The sequence below is a fragment of the Pterocles gutturalis genome, unplaced genomic scaffold (assembly GCF_000699245.1).
Source record: "Pterocles gutturalis isolate BGI_N339 unplaced genomic scaffold, ASM69924v1 scaffold4830, whole genome shotgun sequence".
In the NCBI taxonomy this organism is placed as follows: Eukaryota; Metazoa; Chordata; class Aves; order Pterocliformes; family Pteroclidae; genus Pterocles; species Pterocles gutturalis.
In genome coordinates this window covers 1-19,298 of record NW_010143169.1, presented here as the reverse complement: position 1 = coordinate 19,298, position 19,298 = coordinate 1, and the positions used below count along the sequence as shown (strand labels likewise).

At 48.4% G+C, this 19,298-nt stretch overlaps 1 protein-coding gene across 1 annotated transcript; it reads left to right on the top strand.

Moving 5' to 3' along the window:
* Window positions 1-573: 573 nt before the first annotated feature.
* Window positions 574-11,706, top strand: LOC104469883 (tetratricopeptide repeat protein 28-like; the record flags this gene model as incomplete). Its single annotated transcript, XM_010084607.1, has 9 exons — window positions 574-753; window positions 1,856-2,576; window positions 3,273-3,397; window positions 4,454-4,685; window positions 5,127-5,203; window positions 7,450-7,473; window positions 8,286-8,415; window positions 9,471-9,578; window positions 10,085-11,706. Coding segments are annotated over 9 exons (3,219 nt in total), but the record flags the coding sequence as incomplete, so codon positions are not given.
* Window positions 11,707-19,298: the final 7,592 nt, after the last annotated feature.

Below are 19,298 nucleotides of genomic sequence, written 5' to 3'. Positions count from 1 at the left end.
ATAATCCGAAGGCCGAATCAACCCAGGAAAGAAGATTAATGTTGTTCTGTTTAAACCTGTTTGTGGCTCTGGGTTGATTATGGTGGAGTGTCTTGAAGCACAGGTCACACACACAATCCGTCTGTAGATCATTTGCTTTTGTATAGGAAATCGCTATTTTGAAATGTAATACCAGAAAGAGTATTCTCTTTCAAAGGATAGGGTGATGATAATATTGACAAGAACATAGGTGGGTGGGGTTAACAGGAGGGGCTGCTGTACTGTGGTGCGGCTGGTCCCCAGTGCGCTTGCTGAGACTGGGTGCGATGACCAAGATCTGTACAGCATGAGTGTGCCCAAGGCTCGTCCATCTCACGTGTTTGTGCACAGGTGAGCAGCAGTCCGGCTGGATAGGTCTGTCCAATGCCAACATGTGTTCGCCTGTCACCACATCTGTGTTCCCACAGAGTAATTCTGACATGGATATTTCCAAACCTGACGTGGGCTCAGACTAGAGCCTGACGCTTGGAAAGTGCAGGCTGGGGCACTGATGGAGTGAAAGGGCGAAACTGGTTCTCTCTCTTTTCTTTCCAGGGTTTGATGCATTCCAGTGGGCCTGTTGGCCGCCACCGCCAGCTGATACTGGTTCTGGAGGGAGAACTGTATCTCATTCCTTTTGCTCTCCTGAAGGGCAGTTCCTCCAATGAGTACCTCTATGAGCGCTTCAGCCTCATTGCGGTGCCGTCCATCCAGTCGCTGAACCCCAGCTCCAAGGTCTGACATTGCCCCATAAAACCCCTTTCACAGAACTCTCCTGGGGGGTGCAGGCTCCTAGACTTGCTGGAATAGCAGCAGCTCTGTCCTGCTATGCCAGGCACAAGAACAGAAACCACAAATGTGCCACTTTCCGAGGCACTGCCAGTTCTGATGGGCACGTTGAACACCACAGACGTGAAGTAGATTCTGATGTAGTTCCTGCAGCACAAAATCACCACCCCAGGCATGCCAGGAAGGACAAGGGGGATGAATCATGTGGATATCCTTGTCTGAAGGATAGCATGTCCTGGGGTGTGGAACTGCATGGCAGACTGCAGAAATGGAGGTGTCTGTGGTCTGTACTGAGGTTCCTCGGCAAGCCGGCTATCCTGTCACATTGCTGGTGTGTTTACCTAAATTTTAGCTTTCTGTATGGAGAAGGCCACTCATGTCTCGTGACACTGAAGGTATAAGGCAAAGCAAATACCACAGGCAAAACCTGCAGAAGTATCTTCATGCTGATACTTGGCATTGGCATTTCTAAGGCCCTGGTCTCCAGGGAGAATACCCTAAGTTTTGTCTGCTCTTGCTGAGCAGTGTTCTGCTGCGTGTCTTGGCTCGCACTGGGTTAAACACAGTCACTGGAACAGCAAAAGGGTCTGAACCTGGTCAGCATTACTGCTGTGGGGATTAGGCTTTTCTGGTCAGTCCCAGGACCCAGTCATCAGTTGCATGAAGCGCCGTGCTGCTGACAGTGCTGATACTGATCCTGGAAATGCACGTGCAAGTAACTAGTTGGTGAGTGATTACACGTAGTCTTCCCATGAGGTGGGAAGCTGGGGTCTTCTTTAAGATTTTAGCCCTGCTACAGCCCTCAAAGGGACCTGGGCTAGGTCTGTTGCTTTCTGTCTGTTCCCCCAAGATGTGGGGATAGAAATCTTGACTCAAGTGGAGATGTTCCTTGGGATAGTTCAATGGAAGAAACTAAAGAAACGCAAGTTTTTTTGTAATTATGACAACCAGAGTTCTGTTTAGAGCCAAAGAGACAGGATATTTTATTGCCAGCACCATAACAAACAGATCTATGAACGCTGTTTTCTCTTTTTCTTTCTCTCTGTAGTCCCATGCAAGGAAGAATACTCCTGCTTACTCCAATTCTACCTCAATGGCAGCTGTCATAGGAAATCCCAAGCTCCCGTCAGCAGTTATGGACAGGTGGCTCTGGGGACCTATGCCCTCTGCAGAAGAGGAAGCATATATGGTATCTGAATTACTTGGCTGCCAGCCGTTAGTTGGCAGTGCAGCAACAAAAGAGAGGGTCATGAGTGCCCTCACTCAGGCAGAATGTGTCCATTTTGCAACCCATGTCTCCTGGAAACTGGCTGCTTTGGTCCTGACACCCAGCACTGACAGCAATCCAGCCAGCAGCAAGAGTTCTTTTGGGAACCCCTACACAATCCCAGAATCCCTTCGGATGCAGGATGATGCCAGTGATGTAGAGAGCATCTCAGACTGTCCTCCTCTTCAGGAGTTTCTGCTTACAGCAGCTGATGTCCTGGATCTGCGGCTTCCTGTCAAATTAGTAGTTCTTGGCTCTTACCAAGAATCCAACAGCAAAGTCACTGCTGATGGGGTCATTGGCTTGACAAGAGCATTCCTGGCTGCTGGGGCTCAGAGCGTCCTGGTGTCACTCTGGCCCGTTCCTGTGGCTGCTTCCAAAATGTTTGTGCATGCCTTCTATTCCTCCCTCTTGAATGGGATGAAAGCCAGCGCAGCCCTTGGAGAGGCGATGAAAACTGTGCAGAGCAGCAAGCAGTTCTCCCATCCGTCCAACTGGGCAGGTAGGAAGAATCTGCTTTTTGACAGACAAGAGAGGGTTTCTAGGAAGTGCTCTTATGCCAAATTGTTTGAGTTAAGCAAGGAGCAGTGCTAGCAGATAGCTGGGAGTAGCATGTGCTCTGTGCTCTCCTAGAATTCTGTCCCCGTGCTTCAGACCCTGATTCGACGGAGTGTGGCTGAATGTCAGTGTCATAGAAAATGTCCATATTTCCCTGTGTGTAGTAAGGGGGTTATGAATTTGATAAATTTAAAGCAATTGTGAGATGAAGTGTGTTTCATCACAGTGGTTTCATGACTGGAAAGAAACCATGTGCAATACAGTAACTCACTCCCTGTGTTTGAAATCCATAGGGTGAAGTTTCCGGTGTCCCTGGGATGGCGTTAGCTAGAGCAAATGCTATGACCCATGCATGGAGCATGCTAGGACAAGTTTAGCTGCCTTACAGTATTTTTCCATTTGCTTGATCAGGAAAACAATGTATTTAATAGAGGACAGTAAGAAGCATCTAGAAGCTTTCTCCAAGTTTGGTCTGTGGGACCAGGCAGGGGTTGGCGGCTGCTCTGCGAGAAGAATGTCACTGTGCAGGGCACAGTAAACCATCATTCCATTAGTTCGAGAGGGCAGAGGATATCTGCTTCTGTTTTGAACATTTTGTATAACAAAAGGAGGTTGAGCATCTCTTATCTGAATCCTCCAGGCTTCATGCTTATTGGGAGTGACACGAAGCTGAACAGCCCTTCTTCCCTGGTAGGACAGGCCCTGACGGAGATTCTGCAGCACCCTGAAAGGGCACGAGATGCTCTGCGCGTCCTGCTACACCTGGTAAGAGAAAGGAAACACGACCACCGCCGGCAGGCACAGGGAGGGGCATTGCAGCCCGGGCAGATGTGAGATGATGTCACCTGTGGGCATGTGTCTGTAAATGGTGGATGGAAAGAGAAGCGCCTGATGTGTAGCCACTGACACTTGAATATGTCCCTTCAACCCTTCTCCCTTACCCCAGGGAGTGTACTCTCTTGTGAAAACTCTGGGTCAGTGCGAAAGGCCTCAGACACCTGATGGCATGTCTGGAGCAAGAAGAGGCAAAGCGAGCGAAGTCTTACATCGTATTGTGACAAAATCCTCCCCAGACCCATCTGGTTTGCATTAGCTGTTGAGTTGGGTCTTTAAAAATGAGGTAATCATCGGGATTAGTTGTTTCTACAAGAAAGTAGCTGTGAAGTCATGGAGATACAGAGCATAGTGGCCGCTGTGTCTGTGCAGACTTGGAAGATCAGAGGCACTTTTCCAGTAGCCTGTTGTGGGGAGCAGCAGGGCTGAGGCCAAACTGCTGGATGTCCAGAGTAATCTCTCATGTCTTTTAATACTTCTCTTTCCAATGTGTCTTCTGGGGTCCCACAGGAGTGTGAAGTATCCATAAGATGATGGAAACCTGTGACTATGCCTGGTCATCCCAGTTGCTGGGTTTTGTGGACACACATCTCTCTTTACTGTTTACCATATAGCTGCAGCCTCTTGCCTGGTAATAAACAATGTACACGAGAGACTGGAACCTGAACGTGAGTTGTCTTTTGGGGAGAAATGCAGCTGCCAGGCTTATAGAAAACTATCACAATCAAACCAGTACTTGGTTTCCTGTGGCATTACTTTCCCCAGCATCGCAGGGAATATTGAATCACGGTGATTTTACAGCTGTGTGAGCTGAGTTACTGAAGCCTCTGTTTTCAAGGGCACTAACATCTCTCTGTGTAAGACAGGCCAAGTTCAGCACTGGGTTTGCTGTCTCTCAGCCTGCTGTTCCTGCCTCTTCGCAGTGTAAGAGGAGGTGGTTAGTAAAAATCTCTTATAAAATAAGCTCATGCTGTATTTTCCCCAAAGGTGGAGAAATCACTGCAGCGAATCCAGAATGGGCAGCACAACTCCATGTATACCTCCCAGCAAAGCGTGGAGAATAAAGTTGGTGGCATTCCAGGCTGGCAGGCACTACTCACTGCGGTAGGATTTCGGTTGGACCCTCCAGCCAGTGGCCTCCCGGCAGCAGTGTTCTTCCCAACCTCTGACCCCGGTGACCGGCTACAGCAGTGCAGTACCACCATACAGTCCCTCCTAGGTAAGAAGCAGGCCAGCTACAGGCTCTGTCCTCATCTGTTCAAGCAGACTTCGACCTTTCCCTGCCTTTCTTTGACGCAAGTCCGTAAAACGATGTTTTGCATCAATGACATTAAAGTATTTAACAGGGTAGAGGTTCTAGAAGTAGATGTTTACTGAAAATTTTGTCATAGGTGGGAATCATTTACTACTGGGTCCAGTATCTGAGAAGCATAATGTGAGTATTCTGTTCTCCCAGCTCTCAGTCATGAAGTGCATAATCAGATGCAAAGTGGGAAAACATTTTGCTTTCTGGAAATTGCTGCTGCTTCCAGAACTGTTCAGTGATGTGGAGGAGGGTTTCTTAGGAATTAGCTGAGTTTGTGTTCTGCTCAGGTTGTTGCATTGCTAGCAGTCAAGAAACAGATACTGAACAATCCCTGTTGCTGATGGTGTTTTTCAGGTTTGCCTAACCCTGCACTTCAGGCACTTTGTAAACTTATCACAGCTTCAGAAACAGGAGAGCAGCTTATCAGCCGGGTGAGTTGGGAGGTGTTCCTCCCGTACCAGTTTCCAAATGGTTCTTTGCAGGTCAGTATATTTAGAAATGCACAAGAATGATTTGTGCCCTGGTCTGTCAACCCAGAGCTTGCTAGGAGACATCAGGGTTGAAATTCTACACTTGGTGTTCATGTGAATGAAAGTGTTCATCCAGAAGAGAAAAGTGCAGGTATGTTAGTGGGCTGCATGGCCCTGGGTCTCCCTACTCAATGACAGAAGAGAGAACGTGATAAGCAAAGTATGGGAAATGAGTGGCAGAACCACTAATTGCTATTTGGCCATCCTGTCTAGGGCCCATGTTGGCTGGTGTTTGTCCACTGTAATTACCAAAGTCCCGAGGTGTAGCTGACTTTGGACAATGCCAGGTCTGTCAGAAAACTGACTGAGCCTGTGCTGCTCCTGGTGTGCGTGCTGATAGCTCTGCTGGAGGGATTCACGGTCCTTAAGAGAAGGGCAGTGGCACCTGTGGCTGTGGGACTCCTCCCTGCCCACCTGCCTGCCCCCAGTCTCCTCCACTTTCCTCCCTCTCCCCAGTCTTTCTAGCATGCCTAGCCCAACCTAACTGTGCTACCCGCCTGGCTGGATTTCTGTTCCGTGCTTCTTACTGTCCTGATCACTCCTCTGATGAGGTTTCTCTGGATCATTTGCCTGTTTTAGTAACTGAACACACTGCACATAGTGACTGGGCACATAGCTCACTATCTTTTCCCCTTTCCCTGTGCAAAAGTGTTCTGGGGAAGTATAGTGGTGGGTAGCTGGGATTATCTCTGATAGCTTCAGAGGGCTCCCCTTCATTCTGTGAGGCTGAGTCTCTGTACAAAATGCAGAGTAGCAGCCCCAGCTTTGCTTTTGCCCACTAAGAAGCCTTCTTTGTCTGTCCATTAAACTGAATCTGCTGCCAGGAAAGAGTTTCTTGTGATCTACAGTAGCACATGAGATAGTTCTAATGGCCTGTTCTTAATGGCATTTTGCTTTCTTGCCTTGGATCTTCACAGTGCCTGGGACTTCTGTGGTTGACTAGCAGGGTTATTTTTTCCTCATTGCCACCAGAGGGACGCCCGGAGTAGAAGGGACGTGATGAGTAGAAGACAACATTCTGATAGATCGGAATGTGTTACACTGTCCATGAGATTACTTCATGATTGTCTTCTTGCCTTAGATCATAGAATCACAGAACGGTTTGGGTTCGAGAGGACCTTAGAGATCACCCAGTGCCACCCCCTGCCATGGGCAGGGACCCCTCCCACCAGACCAGATTGCCCAAAGCCTCATCCAGCCTGGCCTTGAACCCCTCCAGGGATGGGGCATCCACAGCTTCTCTGGGCACCCTGGGCCACTGCCTCACCACCCTCATGGTAAAAAACATTCAGACGGTTGTACACAGCTAACAGAAGATGCACTCACCATTTCCTAGCTGCCCCATGCAATAAATATTGTGTTTATGGCAGGGGTATTGCATTGGTTTTGCAAATGTTCTTCTGTAGCCCAAACCCCAGGCAGACTTTCCTTTTGCACAAGAGTCTATCCAGTTACAAGTTAGGATTTTTCAACTTAGCCCTCCCTTCCTCTGTGGTTACTTGTTTTTTTCCCCTCCTTCCTCTTGGTAGTTCAGTTAATGAGGAGCTTAAGACTTCGTTCAAATCTGAAGCGTAATGACTAACAGTGCAGTCAGTGGGTGTTGCTGACCGTCTTTCCCATATGGGTGATAGTGGCATTAGGGAAGCAGCGAGGCAGGGAGCCTGATCTTTTGCCCTGGATGGGAAATGCTGATGGGAAATGCTGATTTTTACTGCAAAACAGAAAGCAGGAGCCAGAGAAGAGAGAACTTCAGTACTACTGCACGTGCAAGGAAATGTTAGGGATTGCTGACTGCATTAAGTGCTGGTGTATCCCAGAGAAAACGAGAGCTTGGTTTTTGTTCAGCCTTCTGCCAGAATGTGGGTTGGCCTGAGTATCAGCCTGCTGAAGGTCTGAGTTGATTGAGATGGGCTGGGCACTCCCAGATTCCAGCTGCCCGTTCCCACGCTGTTGGACTCCTGATTCACAGCTCGAGCCATGTCCATTGCTCCCTTCTCTCTCTGGATAGAGCAGCTTGCAGTCAGGACGCTGGTTTGTATGTGGATGTGTCGCTGCAGGGTTCCCTATCGCAGGCACTTCGCAGCACAGTATAACCTGTGTGTTCTTTCTTTTCTCCTCTTTCCTTTCTTGTTGTCTGCTGCCCGAAGGCTGTTAAAAATATGGTGGGAATGGTGAGTATCACATGGGCTGGGAAATGACAGTGCTGTGCAGGATGAAATGCCTTGTTCACTGTGGACCCATTTCCCTGTGCTGCACAGTGTCTTCAACCCGCAGTCAGGCCTGGAATTGGCTCCCTAGTGCTACTGTGGAAAAAGACTCTGTAAGCTCCTGGGGGTTGTAAGAGATGGGTGGTCCTGAGGTTAGCTGGCCCCTGGTTAATAACTTTCCATCCTTCCTGCCCTGGCTGTGGTTTTTAATTACATGGGATCCTGGCACCTTAATTTGTGTCAGATCTTCATAAACACATTTCTTCTCTACTTTGGTCCCCCTGTCCCATGGGCACAGTTGAGAAACTTCTTTCCTGCAGGCCATGGAGGTATTAGGAAAGTCTTCCATGGTTTCATATGACTTGTTCTGCCCAGTTAAATGCTGAGAATGAGTTTCCTGGGATTTGCATAAGGAGTGTGGCTCAGTCATGGAATGGTGTTTAGGATATTTCTGTGAGCAGCCCCAGAGTCTCTCTTTCCTTTTCTTTCCCTTCACAGACTTTCCTGCTGTGCTTCCCTCTTGCTCAGTTTCCACTGGCCACACCCCCTACCCTCACCCCCCGTCCTGTCCCTACCTTTGCTGCTGGTCAGGTTTGTCCACTGTTGTTGCCCCGGGGTGTCCCTCTGCCCAGACCCTTCCATCTGTCCAGGAGCAGCACCTGAACGTGTGGGTGTGCAGGGAGAGGGGCATTTGCAGGGCAGTTCCTTAGCTGTGACTCTCGGAAAAGCAGTGATACAATTTGTAAGGAGTGGCTAATGTTTATTGCTGTCTGCAGCTGCACCAGGTCCTGGTTCAACTTCAGGCAGGTGAGAAGGAGCAAGATTTCTCCTCTGCACCAATCCAGGTTTCTATCAGTGTCCAGCTCTGGAGGCTGCCTGGCTGTCATGAGTTTCTCGCAGCTCTAGGTAGGAAAACGCTTCTTTCCGCTGTCTTTCTAAACTATTGCTGGTGTCTTATATGGTGGCTTGAAGCAGTGAGGAGACTCACAGCTTTAGATTTGTGTCTGGATGTGATCCCTGACAGCTCAGTACTCTTTGCCCGTTCACATGCGTGGAGCTCGTCTGCTCGCTGGCTGGGACACCTCCTGAGTCAGCAGAACATGGATTTCAGGGTTGACAGCATCTTGGTGGTGTCAAGTTGGTTTAACCCCAGGTTTTATTTCAGGATCCTGTTCCCCTCTTGTTCATAGTACATAATTTTGAGTTTGCTTCTGGCCTTCTGCCTGAAGAGAACCAGTCACTCCTTTGTCAGGGAAACCTGTGCACCAGTCAGGGGTAGGACGTACCAGGGTGGTAGTACCTACCAGGGTCTGCATCCTGCAGAAAAGACAGATGAGAACTAAGTATCACACTAGGTTTTGTTTCGGCTTGGACCGTGCTTAGAGTTAGTAAAAGGGCATTGCAGGGAGGAGGCAATGCTGGAGAAACAAACATCCAAGAAGACTGCTTGATTAGCTCATAAAAGCCGGGTATCATTTCTCACACACAGTCATGCTTCCTGCAGCACAGCCCTCCTCTGCTAAATTCCAAGGTCTGTGCTCTTCTTCAGACACATTTCTGTGAGAAACCTTTACATTAATGATGAATGGTAGGGGCATGTGGGACACTGTCCCCTGACATCGATTTACTCTACCATTCTTTGACAATTCCAAATAATTTGCAACTAAAGAAGTACTGACTAGTGCATTTCGTCTGTCAGTATGGACAGGAGTAGGGGGTGTGTGTGTGTGTGTGCTCACAGTCCAGCACCATAAAGCTCCCAACACCTGCTGGGGAAGGCATGCTCAACAGTAATAAAAACAAACCAACAAACTGTGCATTGCAGGTGAAGAGTCATCATTCCAGCACACCGCAGGATCTCATATCTTTTTGTTCTCTTTGTATTAGAAATGAGATCACGCTTGTTTAAGACACTGGATCTTTCTGTGAGGTGTGATTTTCTGCTCCATATTCTGCTACAGGTTTTGACCTTTGTGAAGTTGGCCAAGAGGAGGTGATTCTGAAAACTGGGAAGCAAGCTAATAGGAGGACCATGCACTTTGCTCTACAAGCCTTGCTGGCACTTTTTGGTAAAGCTGCTTAGAGTAGTTTTTGTTCCTATATCATCCGGTGATTTGATCAGAATGGTTTCTATTGAAATATAACACTTACCTTTTGCAGAGATCATACATACCTCATCACGCACGTGTCATACAGACCGTACATCATACAATGGGTGCAGCACATTTTGTTTTAATTTGGGAAACAAACACTAAGACCTGGCTGAGGCCAAAGCTGGGAATAGAGTCCAGCAACTGGAGGATGTATAATATATATGTTTTTGAGATATAAAGTGATAATGAGTTGCCAAGTTTCATCTAGGATACCTGGGCTGAGGATCCCACCTGTGCATTTCCTGGGCTGTGCACGTGGGTTTTTTTCACCTAAGTAGTGTCTGGGTCTTTCAAAGTAGCATAGAGTCTGAATGCATGTTTTGTAGCATTTCCTCTTAATTCTGATAAGAACATTAGCTGGTTTTGTTTTATTTTACTATGTATCTAGGGGCATGTTTGAACATTTTTTTTTTCTTTTTTAGATTCTACAGAGCTGCCTAAGCGCCTTAGCCTGGACAGTTCCTCATCACTAGAGTCACTGGCTTCTGCTCAGTCTGTTTCCAACCCTGTACCTCAGTACCAGAACCCTCCCTTCTCTCCTACGTGTCCAGACAGCATTGCATCAGATGCCATTTCTGTGTATAGCTTGAGCTCCATTGCCTCTTCCATGAGTTTTGTTTCCAAGCCAGAAAGCATGCCAGATGGTGCAGGACACAGAGGACGGCAGGACTATGAGAGGCCCAAGAACATCTATCCGCACAGGTCTGCAGTGCAGAGCCAGCTGTCACCACAGACCAGCACTGTAGCCAGCAAAGATGAGGAAGAGTATGAAGGGTTTTCTATAATCAGCAACGAGCCTTTGGCCAGTTACCAAGAAAACAAACCAAGGTTTTCCCCTGATCACAAACAGCCCAAAACTGGTCAGACTGGAGGCATTAAAGAGCCTGTCAACTCCAAAGCGAGCGTAAGTACCCCAAATTCTCCTGTTAAAATGACTCTTATTCCCAGTCCAAATTCACCTTTCCAAAAAGTTGGGAAACTTGCAAGTTCTGATACTGGGGAATCTGACCAGTCTAGCACGGAGACTGACAGCACTGTCAAATCCCAGGAGGACAGTAATCCAAAGCTTGATCCACAAGAGTTGGCCCAAAAGATTCTGGAGGAAACTCAGAGTCACCTCATTGCTGTTGAACGTCTTCAGAGAAGCAGCAGCCAGATAAGCAAGAGCAACAATTCAGATGATGGGGCTTCCGCCCCCGCGGGCGTGTCTGCGTTCAGATCTTCAGAGACCAGTGCGTTCAGTCGGCCTATCAGCTCTAGTCAGAAGAATCAGTCCTCACCTCTTGCAATTAAACCAAAGCCTCCTACACGGAGCTCATCCCTTCAGAAAGTGAGTTCTGGCTACAACAGCCCTACGACATCGGAGATGTCAAACAAAGAAGGCATGGGCCAGCACAGCAGGCAGCCATCTCCAGGTTGTGGCTCTCATGAGTCCTTAACTGAGCAGCCTCACTTCAAACTGAAGTACCCCAGCTCTCCCTACAGCGCTCATATTTCTAAATCACCCAGAAATATCTCTCCGAGCTCAGGGCATCAGTCTCCTGGTGGCAGCACTCCATCTCCTGCTCTTTCTTATTCCTCGGCTGGTTCTGCTCGCTCAAGTCCAGCTGATGCCCCTGACATAGACAAATTAAAAATGGCAGCCATCGATGAAAAAGTGCAGGCAATTCACAACTTAAAGATGTTCTGGCAGAGCACTCCCCATCACTCCACAGGCCCAATAAAGATTCTGCGAGATGCTCCTGGAACAATGACTTCTAAGAAGGATGTCCTCAGCTTGCTCAATTTATCTCCACGACACAGCAAGGAGGAAAGCGCAGATAAGCTGGAACTGAAGGACCTGTCTATTGAGCGACACCTTGCTTCTCCACAAAAGAACCCTCCCAATGGACACAGGCGCTCTGAAACTGCAAATACAGTGACGTCAACTCATTCTCCACCTTCCGGCAGCACTCCAGGAACCGCACGACCCTTGAGGCTGCCATCTGGGAACGGTTATAAATTTTTGTCACCAGGAAGATTTTTTCCATCCTCCAAATGTTGAAGTGTCTGGAGTACCAGCTGATGACTTACAGTCTTGTAAAAGTATTTGCTTCTGCCCACTTGCCTTTATCAATACAGAACCCTTATCTCAGAAGCCGTGGTCGTACCCGCAGTTGGCAGTGCACAGGAATGTGACAGATTGGCCCCGTCTGTCGCTGTGCAGGAACGCGGGCTGTGCACAGATGGGTTTTAGTTTCCCGTACCAGGACCTTGGCCAGACTCAGCTGATAACAGGTTCTATGTAGTGTTCAGTATTTGCAGCAACAGGTCCGATGAATCCAGTTGTCCATAAAATACTCGCTTTTCAGACACCTGTCTGTATTTCCTGACCTAGCAGGAGGTTTTACTGCTGGCTTTTTATACAGAAATTATACATATCAGGGATTGGAGAGGGAAGCGAGAGGAGGCAGAACTTTCGTGTATACCCCAATGAAAGTATGCACAAGTTTCTGTCTGGAGAAGTACAAGCCATTTATTGGATTGCTTTCAAAGGCTGACAGAGAGGACAAGATCACGTACCTCTAGGTATCTCTGCCACGTTAGCCAAACGTAGGAAATTTCTGGCAATAAAACTCCATAGCAGTGTGGTATTGGCAGTTCTCTTGCATCATGTAGAGCCTGGTGAAACAAAGACAAGAGCACAGAGGTGCCCCATTCTAAAACCTGCGTCTCAGGTAGCTCTTTTCTGGAGGTAAACCTTTGGGTGGTATCTTGCTGGTTGGTTCGCTCAAAAAGGATGTTTGGGGCATAACGAGCAAGGTGAGCCTCAGAGTGGGGTAGTGAGCGTGTGTCAGAGAGACAAGTTCTGGTGTTAGTGAATGCTCTGATCTTTCTGCAACACATCATTATGAAGGTGAAATTTTCATCTTGGCGAGTATTTGGGCAGCAGAGATGTCTTCTGTCTGCCAGGTGTGGACAGAAAAGGGTTACAGACACTGGAGCTCAGAGCGTTATTTTACAGTTCCACAGTGGGTTGTGGGTGGGATTTAGAATCAGCTGAGAAAATAAATGCTTCACCAGTCCTGCAAAATCATTCCACGCAGCCCCTCACGGGCAGGTCTGCAAACCTTTCTGTGGCTGTGGAAGCAAGCTTCTTCTGGAGCAAGTACACCAGTCTGAGCAGATGTCAGAGCAGGAGGCAGCGAGCAGAGCAGCTGCTTGCAGAACCTGTGCGCCCTCGGATCCCTGGAGAAGAGAGAACCAAGAGCAGCCCAGGGGTGATGTGTGAAGTCAGCTTTCCTAGGCCAGGTGGTGTTCAGGTGTTAGGGATCACATTGGAGATTATTCAAGTGGCTGCTGAATGCAGTGATAGAGTCAGAAGGATAAGTTACATGCACTGAAACTGTGGCCAGGTGGTAGCACTAACTCAGCCACGCTGCACACTCAGATCCCAGCAAAGCGTTTCACGGGCCGTGTGCTGTGAGGTCAGAGCACTGGATCACCAAGGCTTTTGGTTTCTATTCTGCACTCCCAAAATTCGCTGAGTGACTGAAGGCTAATCACTTCACCTCTCCGTGCCTCGTCTTCCCTTTCTATCTACATGGGGATAGTAATACTTACCTACCTCACAGAGGTGTTGTGAGGCTTGATTAATTAGGCCCTGAGTTTTAGCTGGATCGTAAGTCAACTTCCAGTCTTGCAACTGACTACCTGAGCGGTGAGTGCAGTCAGCTCTGTCGATGTGTTCGGGGCACGCTGCTGATGCAGATAATTGTTGCACTTGTGTCTGGATGCTCTTATTGAAAATATGGACCTGATCATTTGTGACTGTCTTAGAGATCTTGGAGGAAAAGCATGATAGCAGGACAGAGGATTCAGTTCTGATACCGGAATATAAAATTACTTAGGCTCAGTTTACTCCTGGTGCATGTACCAAGTTCTTGCTTTGAGTATACTCTAGAATCCGCTGGTTTCAGGAGAACGTTTTCCTTTTTGCCATCGCAAGAAATTAACACAAGCACTAAAGGCAAAGAATATATATATGGCTGTGTTGTTACAGTCAGCTAACAAGGGATGGATGATCACAAAGGTTTCAGTGCAGAACGACAAAAAGAGTAGTTACCCATCTACTCACCTTATGCAATGTAGCAGGACAGTTGAGTAAATCTATTCAACTCGTGATACAAGTTATTTGTCTGTACATTACATCTTTCTGTGATGGTTTGGTGCTAGATATAATCTTCTCGTCATTTGGCAGGAAAAATTAGGATAGTGGGCCAAAATGAGTCAGTACAGTGTCTGCCAGTCGTGCAGACGGTGATATTGCTGATCGTGCAGCTTGCTGTGGTCACAAGACTGCTGAGAGACTTCATGTGACCTGAGCTGTTTCTAACCAGCATAACTCTTAAAACGACATCCCAGGAACATCCAGGATGGAAGTGGGCAGCTTTCTGTTTATAGCAACAGCAAATACTCCCTGTAGTGCTGCATAACGCGCCAGAAATAAGCCTCTTTACTTGTAGTCTACTTCCATAACTAAAGGATCTTTTAATCTGTAGGAACTATATATGGACATTTTGGTACAACCCATTTTCGTGCTGCCAGTCGCTTTCATACTGGCTGTAAGTTTTCAGAAAGAGCTAAATTGGGGTGTGGGGGGGGGGGTGGTTCTGCTGTTTTTTTAAGGGAGGGGAGCGTTAGAAATGGGGAAGGGTTCAGATGTAGAGAAAGTTCGGTATTTGGGAAATTGGTGTTGTATAAATATGGAAGGTGAGTGTCACTAGAACAAGTCCTGTGGCAAACATGTTTCCATTGACTTGACACGGGGCACTTCTGTTGGCTTCACGAGAGCCATGAAGATGCATGCTTGCTCATGGCTGGGAGACACTTCACACACCTCGTGCCTCACTCCTCTACCCCCTGAATGAGAAACAGCCCCTTTCTGAGGAAAAAAGAGTTCTATCAGGTTTGCCCAATATGTGGAGAAATTCAGGAAATTAAAATAACATGTTCTCCGTTTGGTATTAGAATTCCTTCTGTGGAGTTTAAATGCATTTGTCGTTGTTGTATTTGTGCATGGTACAAGTGACAACACTGCTTCATACAGTGAGCAATAAGAATTAGGTATTATCCACTTTCACATTAAACCTGCCACATGCAACCATTCCCCAAGGCCATAGAATGTATTTTAGTTTGGTTTTGCCCAGTATGTTTTACTGTGTGAGATTACAGATTTTTTTTTTATTGACTCTCTTTAGCTCCAACTAAATGGGAACAGTAAACAATCTCTCTGATCAAGATCCAGTTTAGTTTGATTTTGTTGGTTAGCCTGAATTCTGGCCTGGTACTGATGTTCCTGCTTTCCAATCACACCTGAACAAGGAGAAAGCACTGGAGGGGTGCTAACCCGCGTGTGTCACTCCAGGCCATGTGGCGTTTTGTTAGGTCAGGCTCGTTCTGTGAGCATCTCTTCCAAGTTGCAGAATAGCTCCAGGTGCACAGAGTACCTGTGAATCTGTCAGGAAACACTGGTGGTTTCAGGCTAGATGGTGAATCATGGGTTTGAGCAGTTCCAGGTTCATTGCATTGCTGTGCTGTCCAGAAGGGCTGCAACTGCATGTGGGAAACGTGGCCCCTCGGTCGCAGAACTCTGTCCAAAGAGCGTTGAGGACGGTAACCCGGAGAGGCCTGGCAGCAGAGACTCTTCCAAGCAGCAGTCCTTTAGCACTTGCTCTCCTTGTATGCAGTGTTAGCCATGTCTGGCCTCTGTGGACTTTCTTTGTAAATTAAAACTCTGTTTCCAGACAGCATTAAACTTTTTATATTATGAAATTTACCATGTAAAAAGATTTTCATATTTTTATTGAAATTGCTAAGGCATTTGGCCTTTTTTCTTTGTGATTTCAGTGTCTATTAAAGCATGAGTTCTCTCAGTACTCCAGTCTCTTGGTCTAGGCTGATGTTGGGAAGGTGTTTGTTAGCGCACCGCTCTGTCCTGACACCCAGCTGGCGGCTCGGCTGTGCCTCTGGCCTCTTCCGAGAAGCAGGGAGGTCCCATGTAAATCTGTGCTCTGCGGTGACAGAATTGCAAAGGACGACTGGTGGACGTTAAGGCGGCTGTCCTCAGCTTCCCCGGGGCCGTGAGCGGCCACTCCGAACTTCCTCCTCTTCTCCTGGCAGAAGGTAGTGTTCCTGGTACAAATGATGACTGGAAATTGCTTTTTCTTTTCCTAGCAGGTGGTGGGAGTGTCAGTATTTGCTCACTGTCGGCAGCAAAAGGACGTGTAGGGTGGGAAGGAGCTGCAGGGATCGCCCAGTCCCGTCCCTCCGCTGTGGGAGAACCAGGTGCTGAAGGTACAATCCCGTTTCACCGTACCAATCCCAGCTGGAAGCTGCTGACTTAAACCTTCCGTCTGCCCCCACGTGGAAGGTGCCCTTGTGCTTAGGGGAAGTGTCGGTGACCAGATGAAACAAACCAGAATTTGCCTTTTTTTATGGTCTCATAAGTTTCCATCGACGCCCGTCTCCCCGCTGTGTCATGCAGCCTAGATGCGTGTTGGCAGAACACACAAAACCGTATCCTCAGTCACGGCAGAGCAGCTCTCCCTGGCCAAGTCTCCACCCTGCAGCTCTTTGATCTGTGGGTGACCTGAGCCAAGGAAATCCCCGCAGTCCTCCTGGCGCTAACTCTGCTGTGAGGGACTTTCCTGCCGTGTGTCTGCAGGAGCCGGTTCTCTGTCGGAAGGCGTGGGTGGTGCAGCCCCCCAGCAGCAGTTTGGTGGGTGGCTGCCCCAGCGTAGTCACGCCCCGGTCCTTACGTTACAGTCCCGTGACACGCCCGGGGTGGGTCAGTGGGCATCTGGTGCAGATGCCTTCGCTTCTCCTGTCGTGACCGAGACACTGCCGCTGTGTCACAGAGGTGCAGGGGAGTCCGGTCCCTTCCAGAGGCTGGCTTCTAGAGCAGCACGTGCGGGAAGGAGTCAGTTCAGCCCTGCGAAAACGAGGGGAATTGTCTTAAAGCCTGACATTGAACATTTTTGTATTGAATACTTAATACGCAAATTCGTATCCAGCACAGGCTGGAGCATTTTGTGAGTGTCAATGCACACATTCACAGTGCGGATCAACGTGTGCTGCCAGCAGCGTACACCTGGGTACGCCGCTTCCTCGTCCCTGTGCCGATGTGCAGAGCGCGGCGTACAGCCCTGCTGATCTCAGCTCCCAGCTGGAAGCAGCCTTTGCTTCTCCCTGAGGATGTCGTGGACGTCTTTGCAAACACTCCAGCTCTAGTTCTGTCCCATTGCTTTCCGCAGATGGCCTTGCATTCTCGTTATTTTTTATGTGCTGTCCAAAGAGAACTTAGTTTTTTACCCCTGTCAGAAAGAGTACTGGTCGCCTTCTGTCACATGGTGACACCACTTACGTGGTTTTACTGGTAAATGACTGCGGCTGGTATTTCAGAGGACTCCGAGAAAGCTGTTCCACAGGGAGCTGCAACAGTTGCCGCTTGCACAAACCAAAAGCGTCCGGGAATTCCATTCTGCGTAGCAAGTCTCCAGCAGGTCCCCTTGCAGAGTTCCTCTAACAGCGCTCTTGTGTTCTAATGCCACCGTCCCCCTTCGCGTGCACACAAACCTGTGCTCAGGCAGCAGGATGGCTCGGGAGGCTCAAACTGACGACAGCCGGTAGCCACTGGTGCGCAGCTACGATGGCAATGTTGGTTCCTTCACAGGGCTTGAAGGCTCCCCCGAAGAACAGCTTCCTGGGGAAGCATCCCCTCCACCACCAGAGATGTGGTGGAGCTGTACGGGGTCTGAGGTGGTGTCTGTGTGCGGGGTCTGGAATCAGCAGGATGCAGCTGCTCCGATGATACTATCGTGTGTGGTATAATCCAGATACAAACAAAGAGCAGAAGGGTTTTGGGGAGAGCACACGGTGCAGCTCGCTGAGTAAACAAGAGACAAATGTGCATATGGGGAAAGAGCAGCAGCAGGGGACTGCACTCAGCCAGGATTTTGAAAAACCAAATAAAGGAAAATACTGAATGCTTGAAGACTTGGGGAAGCAGACACTTCAAGCCCCACCACTGTGCCCTGGCATAGCCCTTGGTAATTTCTTTGCCTTGTAGACTAAGCCAGGGCAGGCGTAAGTCTGAGCGGCAGTTTCCATAGCATCCGTCTTTCACATTGCAAGAGACTTGAATGAAAATATGTTTTCATCCAGAGAGCCTACTGGGGATTTTCTTTAAAGCCATTTATCTGTGGGAGGGCTGTTTGGCAACATTTAATTTTCCTATCTGTGAGTTTCTGCTCTCCTTTATGCTGGTGGAGTTGATGTGTAAATGCATCATTGGTTCTAGCTACTAGCAGACGGAACTTGGGGAAGATGGCTCTCAGGGGAGAGGGGAGACAAGGGCGAGCCTGCAAGTGGGGTCAGGAGTCGCTGCTGGGGAAAAGGAGAAACAGGAACACAGGCGTTGTGCTGAGACTGGTGCTCAAACAGGAGACCCTAGCTCAACAAGGTGCAAAATCCTGCCTTGGCTGTTTTGCACACCAGCAGTTACCCTGCAGAGGAATTAAAGTGCAGTAGCTACCCATGATTTAAGTTGTACAGTTAAGCTTCCTGTGGGTTGAGAGCTGACACAAATGTCCATTTGAAATGACACCTTTGTCTTGCTGGCAGTAGGGCAGCGTTATTCATGGTGAAAATCTCTGCAAGTGTCAATGCTGTGAACTGTTCCACAGCCAGATGTATTTCCATTTTTTGAGGAGGAATCATTTCCCTTCCTAGAGGCAAACTGCAAAGTTTCACCTTTTTGTCAGATCTTGAAATTCTGTGGGGTTTTTTTCCTTTCTAGTTTACCTAGTCTTACATTTGTGTGAGTGTTTCAAACGCTAAAGCAAAAGGGGCTAGTCTGCATAGCTATGAAGAAAAATCTGAAAAAAAAGCTGATGGTCAGAAACTAGAAAGCAAATAAATATATTTAGGATGCATTATTTTAAATAAATCCTGTAGTTTGATCAGTTTTTCTCCTGCCCCCACTCCACTGTGATTATTAACAGAAACGTGTTGGATGAAAAGGGAGCTGGGAGATCCGATGCTCTGTAGCTTTCACCCTGTAGTCAAAGTGTCCCCACCCCTCTGTCCCCGGCCAGGCGGCCTGTCTCCTGCCCCACACTGTCATAGATGTGGCAGCTGCCCGCGGTGGAGGGACGTGGCACCAGCACCCCCTGAGACATGAAGGATTCTCTCTCCTCCAGGCCCGATGTTGGAGGTTTTTTACAGGCTCAGAGAGCTTCACTGGGTGTCCTACTCGGGGCCGATTTCAGCCTTCCTTCAGTGCCCCTCAGGTTCAAGGCTTGTTGTCTCTTTTCATTTTTTTGTTTTCGATGAAAGCTGATGGTGTCACCAGTGGGACCAGAGGGTGCCAGAGGCTCTGAGCCCAGTAACGGCTGAGCCTCGTTCTTCGTTGTAGGTATGTCAGCGCTTTAATTAATTTCCTGTGTCCTTGTGATCTGTGAACGGGATCAAGGATAAAACTAATTCTGTCACAGGAGGACATCAGGGGCTGCAGTGATCGTGGGTCTCTGTGGCGGCCCGAGCAGTTCTGTGACCAGTTTGTTGTGGGTTCAGCTGTCAGGGGCAGGCTGGAGA